This window comes from Eurytemora carolleeae, unplaced genomic scaffold (assembly GCF_000591075.1).
Source record: "Eurytemora carolleeae unplaced genomic scaffold, Eaff_2.0 scaffold6, whole genome shotgun sequence".
In the NCBI taxonomy this organism is placed as follows: Eukaryota; Metazoa; Arthropoda; class Copepoda; order Calanoida; family Temoridae; genus Eurytemora; species Eurytemora carolleeae.
Genome location: NW_019396148.1, coordinates 112,004 through 122,941, shown reverse-complemented (window position 1 = coordinate 122,941; position 10,938 = coordinate 112,004). Strand labels below are relative to the sequence as shown.

Here is a 10,938-nt window from a genome sequence, read left to right as displayed (position 1 = left end):
TAGAGGTCATTAGAAGGTCAAACACTGGATTTGTTGCTGCTACTGCATTCCTGGGGTTCCTAGCTTTTAATTGATATGCATAAAGCCATAGTTGAAATATTTTCTATTTCTGGAGGTCATTAGAGGTCATTAGAGGTCATTAGAGGTCATTAAAATTCAATTTGATTTTATTTTATGAATTTCGATCACTAATTAGGCGTGCACCCAAAAAATTGGAAGATTTGAACCAAAAATGAAGGCAGGCCCCCCCCCCCCTACATCAAATGTGCCAACTCCACCATCCCCTTTAATTTCCGAGGATTTTCAAATAAAGTGATTTGATATTTGAATTGATTGTGATTTAATTGTGATCATGTAAAAAATTGGATTCGGAACTTAAATGTTTCTTAAAATTTTTGCTCAATAATTTTACAAAAAAAAAATTGACATTTTCCTTCAGTTTCTGCTGAGGCTTGATTGACCATTGTAAGATCGTTAACTAAGCTCTGATCAGTCTGCACTTGACATTTTTTCCTTTTAATAATTTGGTTTAAATTCAGTCACTTGAATCCGGCTCCAAGGAGCTAAAATGTTTCCTATAATTGACCTGCTTAAGCCTACAGGAAGAGCACAGAGCGTCCTCCAGGTATGGGTCAACCTGAACCTTCTTGTTAAACTTCTGAGTCTTGATCTCGATAAATGCTGCAGCCACGGCCTTAAGTATTAAAAGGACTGTAAAAGTAAAAGTGACCCTCCATGCAAAGAATTGACAATGTCCGATTTACAACGAGGTACCCTTAGAACTTTTGTCTGATCAAGTATGAATTAGAACTATATGTTTTTGTATTTGAAAACTGCAAAAGTGATTTGCGCATTTCTTGCTAACAAGAACAGCTTGAGAAATATCATAATTCAACACTTCGAATAAAAAACACGCTTCTTTCACATTTGTTTTATTAGATTAAGGTTTCACGGGTACCATTGTATATCGGACATTGCCATCTTGCAATTCTTTAAATCATTAGCAAAGAAGGGGACGCTGCGTGAAGTGTTCTTTCCCGTTTTGCATTCTAAAGTCTGTATGGATACTTAACAAACTGCTCTATTTGCCCAGAGGTCGGTCCGCTACTTCAAATTGATCCTCAATTTACAATGTGATGCCAAACTAGGCTAATCTGAATTATAGGATCTGTGAAGTAAAAGAAACCTGTAACACTTAAAAGGTACATGTAACCGATATTTCCGTTGAACCTAGTTGGCATTCCCCGATTCACAACAGTACCCTTAAAAATCTATATCTGATCAATAATGTCAAAGATATTATCGGTTTTCTAGGTTTACAAATGTTTAATTGTGATAATTCCTTATATGCTTTATTGTAGTAGGCGTCACTTTTGTAGAGAAACGACAGTTGAAAATAATCAGTTTTCAAAATGATAAACATTGATATCTAGTTCATACTTGATCAGACAAAGCTTTAAGGGTATAGTTGTGAATCGGGTATGGCCATTAGCCATCTATGCATGGAGATTCCCTTGAAATTACGTTTACATTCCCTTTCATATTAAAAATCCCAACTTAAATTTATTTTACAACAAACGTTTGACAAACTTAGTTCTTGAACTTGAACAGCATTTTGTTTTTGAAAACAGAAGCAAACCAGCATCGATTAAAAAACTAGTTTTTCTTAAAATTATCAAGTTTTCAGAAAAGATATTGAAATATATCAGATATCATTTACGGATAGACACTAACCTTCATGTAGGATTTAGTATTGTTGAATGTAACCCTTCCACTCCCGATAGGGTACTTGTGCTTATCAGTGTCAATCCCTGCATACACTACACCACCGAACAGATCGTTAAAGATGTGCGCCAGGCCCTCGGCGTTCAGCATCCCGTGCAGCGCGCCGACGAACACAGTGTTCTGTGGATCAAGACGCTGGGACGGACTACGGACGTAGTTTGAGTCTCCGATGACCCAAGGAATTATCTGAACCTCTTTAGAGCGCATTCTTCTAAACAAAAAATAATTCAACTTAGAGATCTATTACCTGACCCTTTTTTAATACTTACATCTTTGAAACCCAAAATCCCAATGTCTTTGCAACCTGGTGGGGTAAATATCGAGAGTATTTGATCGAGTTTGAAATATCAATGACTTCTGGTTTCAAAGATATATAGCTTAGAAAATTACAACCTCTGTATAATTAATATTAGTTCTTACAAATAAAATTTTGGAATTCTGAGTGTAAGGAACAGGGTCTAATACCAGTATCATTTAATATTGCAAACTTAGAACTTTGCAGGCCCGTAGCGAGGGGGGCATAGTGGCATGTGCCCCCCTTTTACCCCCCAAAGGGATAGGCACACTTTCTGAGACAGAAAAAGAAGAAAATGAAAAGAAAACGGAAAATGAAAGAAAGAAAGAAGGAAACAAGGGGAGAAAATTGGCTTAAAATCAATTTTCGTTTATAAGAATATGTGTAAAGGATTATTTATTTCTTCAAATTAAAGAAAACTGGAGTGCTTTTTGAAATAAATTATTTGAGAATTTTTATTTCAATCCTGTCTTGTGAAATGATAGGGTTTAAATTATTTTTTATTTTGTATTTTGAGAAGCTTTTCCTTTTCCCTTCTTTTATTAGATTGAAAATTATGAACCATCGACCAGCAAAAAGTAACATGGAGACCAATTGAAATTAAATTTAAAATGTGGCCAGGTTAAGAGAAGCTGTTTGTACTCAGCGATTCATTGAACAGAAACTTTAAAAAATATTTTCTAGACTTTTATTATGTTAACGACAATCTGAGAGGGTTCTCCAACGATTTAAAAATGTATTCTGCAGAAGTTTGATTTTATCAAACATGCAAATTTAATATCCTATGTGAAAATATAAGGCAAAAACGAACCAAAAACTATTGTTTTAAAACCCCAAAAATGATAGTTTTTGTCTGATATTTTCCTCTAGGGTAACACATTTGCATTTTTGATAAAAGCAAACTTCTTCAGTAAAAAGTTTTAAAATCTTAGAAACTTCTCAAATCGTTTTAAAACATTTTAAGTCTGGCTATTGCCCATCCCTACTTGTACTCATCTTTAAGCTTGCAGGGTAGTTTTTTACAAATTTTAGTTTCGAGAAAACTGAAGATTTCCATCTTGAGCTTTTTTATTTTTACAGGAATTTATATCCGTTACTTTCCCTGTATCAAAAATATTGGCTATTCGTGGTTTAAAAATTTCAGTAGTACATTTATTTAGTTTAACTCAAATTTCTACATCTTAAACCACTAGTTTTTGTTATGATGCTTCTCAATAGCACTTAAGGGAAAGAAAACAGGCATAATATCTATCTTAATAAACTTTAATGTGTGATAAGTTAAAAATCTACTTTTTTCTATTCTTCATTAATTAATTTTGACCCTTTTTAGGTTTTTCAGGTTAGTTTTATATCTACACTTTTTTACTATTGTGCCCCACCCTTTTAAAATTCCTAGCTACGGGCCTGGAACTCTGTGAGATCAAATAGTCTAAGTTTGAAATATCAAAGGTTTACACCACCAGGTTGCAAAGATATAGGGATTGGAAAATCTGTGTTGGTGGCAAACACTCAATTTCTTTTCGAAGATAGGACTTGGAAAAAAGTGCTTTTTTAATTCAATTATGATCAAATAGTAGAGAAAAAAGCTAACCTAGAGGATACTCTGTAGTACCAACTTCCACCATTAGAATAATCATGAGTACAGTGAGAGAGGAGTGCTTTTACACTCTTCTCCTAAACAAACATCAAACAATTTAAATCAAACCGCAGGGTGGGNGGGGGAGAATTTAAAGGATATTAAAAGATTTGCATTTCCCGTTAAGACAAATTGATCAACCCTTTCCGATTGAATTTTGGATTAACATTTACATACAGTGTTATCCACAAAGGATGAGACTTTATTGGAGACATGGAACTATTTGCTCCTAAAAAGGTTATGTCTGCGTTCTTAATCTAACACTTTGATAGGTAATCTAAATGATCATCAATAAAAAATATTAAGTTGTTATAGCTGGGGCCATCCATGTAAGAAAAAAGTCTGAATAAAATTTCTTACACTCGTCATTAACTTGCATCCTTCATGGATAACTCTGTAAAACAATAGAAAAAGAATTCTTATTTGACAGATAAATTAAAAAGACCCCCCCCCCTCAAACGCACGTTAAAATATTGGTTGGATATGAATTGTCATCGTTCCTGGTCGAAAACCACGTAAACGTATCCTTTAGGAGGAGAAGGAGAAGACTCTCTTCCCGGCCACTCAATCTGAATCTGACCAAACTGCTTGAACGCCTGTACTAAACTATTCTCAGTTAGATCCCACGGAACCCCACCCAGAAATATCTTGCATGAGAAGATCGGATTCTTGTTGGATCTGGGTGGAAGTTGACCGGACCAGGTGCAATTGGCATCATAGAGAGAGGCGGCATTCCTGTACATCTTTGCAGCCCGGTCCAGGGAGCTAGGGTCTGAAGGGTTGGTTGCAAACAAGGAGTTGACCTGGTGGCGGTCAGCTAGCAGGCTGGCAGCTCCTACCTGGTGCTCAGAGGTCGGGGAGTGCGGAGACATCGAGCTGGTGGATAGAAAACTGTTGAGGATAGAATTCTGCTCAAAGCTGATATTGTGAAGGTTCTTCACAGCGTGGGCTACAGCGGGGTCAATCTCAGAGATGGAAGGAAGCTTAGGTCTTCGACTTTCTTGACGAGGCTCACGTCCACTCTCCATATTCCTTTGGCCGAAGAGGCTTCTTGGTGAAGTACTGATATCCTGGGGTGGAGAGTGGGAAGGGGAAGGTTCAACCTTTCCATACTTCAGGTTCATCGCTCGGACTAGCTCAGAGAGGTTGTAGTCCGGAGAGCTGCCTCCGCTGGTTCCGTATCCGGCGTCGGAGTTCGGCGATCCTCCTCTGCAACCCATGATGATCGCCTGATCGAAGGTTGGACTACCGGACTCACTGCACACCGATCTATGATAGGGTCCAGCATCACAGAAACTAATCGGGGGAGAAACGCATCCAGCAGCTGTTCTCATCAGAGGCCGTCGAAAATCCGCCAAAGTTCCGAAACTGTTGGATCTAATCCTCGGAGGATCCATTCTTAAAAGGCTGTGCAGGGAAGGTTCAATTCCTCTGTTCATGGATTGTGAAGCACCCAGCCAGGATTGATAAGAGGTTCCAAGTCCAGAATCTCTCTCACGAAAGGATTCCATGCCTAGAATATTTTTCATATTGCTTTAAAACATTCCTTTGTACGGGGACTGACTGAAACCAACTTATTACACGTGACAATTTTAAGGTTAAATTTAGCCCTCTTACTTGAATGTAGTATTTAGGGTGTCTATTTAATGAATTTGAAACAAAATAGATATGAAAAGCTGCGGGAATCTTAAATGTAAAAAATACGTCTTTGACGTCTCATCCTTTGATGTAGACTCTGTAAATAAAATCGGAACTGATTTTTTACGTCAAAAACGACCGGATTGTGACTATATATTGTAACATATTGATTAACTCGATTAACTGACCCTTGTCCTGGTTTCTGACCAAGGTGACCGGACTGACTCCGAGTAGGTTCCTCAGCAGAAGAGATCCCTCGGCCAGCGCCTAAATTATAGAATGTATTGGGTCGGGTTTAGACATAGCTAGAATCTAGATCAACTGCAAATAAAACTCATTAGAAGGGGATGATTCATTTGGTAAACTGTTTTGTTTTGCCTTCTGTATTCTGTACCAGTACAAACTGCACTAAGGTCGGCCCGATACTTCAAAAGAACCAAAGAATGAAAAGCCTCACGGCCGGCCAACTTATTAACTATGTTTATCGGAAATTATTTAGCAGTTTCCTGTGAACAAGAGGGGGGTGCAGTAGTGGTTTATGGTTAGCAAAGGAACTGTCATTCCATGCTCTTTTCTCTTATCTGGAAACTTTCAACGGACCGTCTTTAAGTTGCATTTACACGATTCACAATGCAATGGTACCCTTTAATGGAAATATCAATTGCAGTTTCTCAATGTTAGTGCAGCAGAAACAAGAAAGAAAATTGGACATGATTAAACTCTATTTACAAAAATAGACAATTACTACAGCCACTAAGATACAGGTCTTGAAATAGATGATTAATTAAAATTAGGCCGATAGTACATTTAAAATTATATTCTCTAACCTGGTCTTTTTTGGGAGTAGAAGCACACGCTTGCATCCTAGTTTTGGTCTGATCTTAGGTTCTCAATCCGATCTACTCAGTACTCAAAAGATCGCTTAAAGGAGAGATATTCTCTAAAAAATAGATCTGATTTAATCTCAGGATCAATACGATCAACTCAAAAGATCGTTTAAAAGAGAGATATTCTCTAAAATAAAATAGATCCGATTTGATCTCAGGATTAATACGATCAACTCAAAAGATCGTTTAAATGAGATATTCTCTAAAAATACAATAGATCTGATAGGATCTCAATACTTTAAGATCGACTCTATAGATTTACAGGACTCGGAAAGGAAAAAAAGGTGATGAAATTTCAGAAACAATGAAAACAAAATCTGTTTTCATAAACACAAGGTTAAATTCCGTTTTTCAGTTTTTCAAAAATACGCGTCATAACTAAAATTTAAATATTAATAATTGCAGGGGGGTCCGGCCTAGTATACGATTTTAGCACACGACCTTAATTTCAACTATTTCCAATAAAAAATATCTATTTTGTATTATTTCGGGTTAGGTTGGGTTAGGACAATTTCTGGGCCGAGCGCTGCGGCTAGAACAGGGTAGGGGGTTGAGCGCTGCGACCAGGACAGACAAGCATCAATTTCAGCAATTTTCAACAAAAATAGTATACATTTAAGGTTAGGTTAGAACATTTTCTGGGCCGAGCGCTGCGGCTAGGACAGGCTAGGGAGCCGAGCGCTGCGGCTAAGACAGGCTAGAGGGGCGGGCGCTACGGCCACATGACCAACTTTATCCACGTGTTAAATTTAAGATGCATGTACAAAATTGATACGAGGGGGGAGGGGGCCAAACATGTTCTCTAGTAAATTACCCATCATGGTATTCCTTTGGCATCAAATTAAAAAAAAGTTTAATTATAAAGCGTGTTTTCGTTCATTTAAAATCGAGTTTCTTTGTTCATTTAAAAATGAAAAAAAAATCGCGTCGTTTTTCTGTAAACCAAACAATTTTTAGAACTAAAATTTTAGTATTAAACAAGAACGTTAAATACTAGTATTTGTAACATAAAATTTTCTTAAATTTTCTAGTATTTTAATCCTTAAATGTTAAATATTAAACAAATTAAGATCACTAAACTGATAAAAATCACAATAACCCGGAATATGTCCTCTCAAAACTTTAACAGCAAATGTGCTGAAAAGCAACAAACAAAATACATAATGTACTGTAATCTTCATAAACTGGTTTAATTGTACTGTAAGCACATTTTAAGTACGTACGTTCACGTTCTAAATATTAATTTAGAGAAATTAGTATAATTTTCAATGTATGCATTGACAGATAGAGGTTTTTTCCTTTATCCAAAAACTATCATTTTTCCTACTTAAAACATGAAAATAGTTGTTTAAATACATGGGTTATATGCAAAGGTTGAGACTTTAATGACGACCTTTAACTGAAGAAATATCCTGCTACGAGTTTAATGACGACCTTTAACTGAAGAAATATCCTGCTACGAGTTTAATGACGACCTTTAACTGAATAAATATCCTGCTACGAGTTTAATGACGACCTTGAACTGAAGAAATAACCTGCTACGAGTTTAATGACGACCTTTAACTGAAAAAATATCCTGCTACGAGTTTAACTTAGGTTTTTTTTACAAACAGGGTGTCCCATCCTGTTAGATCGTTCATAGCTCTAAATTAAGATTAAAGGGATTAATTAGAAATTGAAAAAAATTATCATCATTAAAAAATTTCTAAAGAATTATGAGGCTATAATAAATGTAAAAGAATAACGATGCAAGAAACCTTTGTGGGTACTGGGTAACCCATTTCGGGTGGCTATTTCTATCCCTCTCCCCTAAGCATTATTTGACTTTGGGGTTTTTTTTAAGTCAACCTTGGGGCGGCGGCATAATTTTGGTATTTTTCTTGTGTCTACAACAATAACTTTCTGCAAAATAAGAGGTCTAGTATTTGAAAAATAATAATTCCAGAAAAAATTTCTTGCATGGATGAAATTTTGGCATTTTATTGGGGAAGGGTAAAATAATATAAATTTGTAATCTCTGTTTAAGTCTGTATCTCAGATAATCTTAGATACCCCTTGACCCATTTGCCAAATTTGCATTTTTTACAAATGCTAAAAATAAAGGTTTTGATAACAGATGTATTGAATAGAAAAAGATTTAAGTACAGAAAAAAATATATTTATGAAAAATATTGAATATGTAGACATAAAAATAGAAAATATAGAAAAGTGAGGATTAGAGAGAGAGATTAAATAAAGTATTGATGAAAGTTGTATGAGAGAGACGGATCAATGAAGTTATAGTTGTATGTGATAGAAGGATCAATGAAGTAGTTGTATGAGAAAAAAGGATCAATGAAGTAGGTGTATGAGAGAGAAGGAGCAATGAAGTAGTTGTATGAGAGAGAAGGATCAATGAAGTAGTTGTATGAAAGAGAAGGATCAATGAAGCAGTTGTATGAGAGAGAAGGATCAATGAAGTAGTTGTATGAGAGAGAAGGATCAATGAAGTAGTTGTATGAGAAAGAAGGATCAATGAAGTAGTTGTATGAGAGAGACCGATCAATGAAGTAGTTGCATGAGAAAGATGGATCAATGAAGCAGTTGTATGAGAGAGACGGATCAATGAAGTAGTTGCATGAGAGAGACGGATCAATTAAGTTTTTCATGAGAGAGAAGGATCAATGAAGTAGTTGCATGAGAGAGAAGGATCAATGAAGTAGTTGTATGAGAGAGACGGATCAATGAAGTAGTTGCATGAGATAGACGGATCAATAAAAGTTTTATATAAAGAGACGGATCAATGAAGTAGTTGCATGAGATAGACGGATCAATAAAAGTTTTATAAAAAGTAGTTGTATGAGAAAGAAGGATCAATGAAGTAGTTGTATGAGAGAGACGGATCAATGAAGTAGTTGCATGAGAGAGACGGATCAATGAAGTAGTTGCATGAGAGAGACGGATCAAAGAAGTTTTTCATGAGAGAGAAGGATCAATGAAGTATAGTTGTATGAGAGAGACGAATCAATAAAGTAGTTGCATGAGAAAGAAGGATCAATGAAGCAGTTGTATGAGAGAGACGGATCAATGAAGTAGTTGCATGAGAGAGACGGATCAATGAAGTTTTTCATGAGAGAGAAGGATCAATGAAGTAGTTGTATGAGAGAGACGGATCAATGAAGTAGTTGCATGAGAGGGAAGAATCAATGAAGTAGTTGCAGGAGATGGACGGATCAATAAAAGTTTTATATAAAGAGACGGATCAATGAAGTAGTTGCATGAGATAGACGGATCAATAAAAGTTTAATAAAAAGAGACGTATCAATGAAGTAGTTGCATGAGATAGACGGATTAATGAAATACTTGTATGAAAGAGACGGATACAGAGAGGTGTGTTGGAGACGGATTAATGAAAGATGAAGATTAGAGCTGGTTTAAATACTGATTTAGAAGACCGATTAAAAAAGGATTAGATAGGAATGAAAAAATAGAGACAACAGGGGGATTATTTAGAGTCCATAAATTAAGCAAGAAAGTTTAAGTGTCAATATAACAGAACATTACAGGAAGCTATCTCTATTTTGTCTGATCATATTGATCATTTTGTAAATTCATTAACCGCTGGCTAAATCTCCGGCAATTATACTGCAGAACTCACCGAAAACTTAGTTGAGTAGTAGCAGTAGTTTCTGTACATTTATTTGTTTTGTTTTTGTCCAATTATACCTTTTAAACCCCTTGACTGATTTTCCTCAACTTTAGATTGGACAACAAATGTTCTTGGTTTAAAAATTCCAAGTTTATGGGAAAATTTGCCTAAAACCTTTCAAAAACCAAGGGATAAATTAACTAAAATGATCATCCATAGGTATATATATATTAGCCTTTTAGGGCGCTTCGCGCCCATCTTCTATTTTAATTGTGAACATGTTCTCTTCGTGTAAATCGTTAAACAAAACAAAAATTCGCGGATTTATAGCTAAAAATTTCGTGCAAATTTACAAACTTTTCAAATTTTAATGAAAATCCAATTTTAATGGATACAAATGTTTGAAATTTTGATCATTCATAAACCTTTCCTGGGGCCACGTGAGATCCCTCAAAAAATTGGGCCCGATCAGTTCATGACTGTTTTAACGTTTATTGGATGCAAACAAACAGACAGACAAGCTAAATTTAAATATAGAGATTCATACATTTTTTGCCAAATAATTAAGTATGCCTTAAAAAAAGTTATTCAATTACAGCGAACCAAATTAAATTGTTAAATAGTTACATATATATGTGGTTAGTCGTCAATCAAGTCTCATTGTTGGTTGGTAACTACAGGGCTTCCCATAATGGACGAGACTCCAGAGACGACTGTTTGAATTTCAATTTCTTTCCGACTTGGTATTGTTTCTTGCTAATGTACAGTAAAGTCTTTCTTTGCCACCGCATGAAGTATATCTGTAACAAACTGAATGAACGGCAAAAAAATGAGATTTTAGCCTTAATTCGGATAGTTACTAGTTTAGGTAGTCATATACTTATCATCCTTTATATATTGCTGTTAATTAACACACCTGTCCACCACTGACGATGTTGCAACCAGATCTACCAGAAAAAATTAACCAAACAAGTAGTTCTCCGATGTTCCCTCATATCATGCTTAATATGCTTTCAAGATCTCTTTCCTTCCACTGTCCATTTTAAAATACTCTTATTTGTCAAAAATA

The 10,938-nt window shown here is 35.6% G+C and overlaps 1 protein-coding gene across 1 annotated transcript in view; it reads right to left on the bottom strand.

Annotated features, from left to right (window-relative positions):
- LOC111696463 (cytoplasmic polyadenylation element-binding protein 1) overlaps nucleotides 1-10,877 on the bottom strand; it is a 12,844-nt gene extending 1,967 nt beyond the window's left edge. Inside the window, exons 1-7 of the mRNA XM_023466073.1 lie at nucleotides 10,786-10,877; nucleotides 6,182-6,294; nucleotides 5,543-5,621; nucleotides 4,217-5,229; nucleotides 3,672-3,754; nucleotides 1,735-1,996; nucleotides 587-694 (exon numbers count right to left, since the gene is read on the bottom strand). Of these exons, the coding sequence (XP_023321841.1) occupies nucleotides 587-694; nucleotides 1,735-1,996; nucleotides 3,672-3,754; nucleotides 4,217-5,229; nucleotides 5,543-5,621; nucleotides 6,182-6,217 (1,581 nt within the window). The 5' untranslated portion in view covers nucleotides 6,218-6,294; nucleotides 10,786-10,877. The remainder of the gene's footprint in view (nucleotides 1-586; nucleotides 695-1,734; nucleotides 1,997-3,671; nucleotides 3,755-4,216; nucleotides 5,230-5,542; nucleotides 5,622-6,181; nucleotides 6,295-10,785) is intronic.
- Between the last annotated feature and the right edge of the window lie 61 nt (nucleotides 10,878-10,938).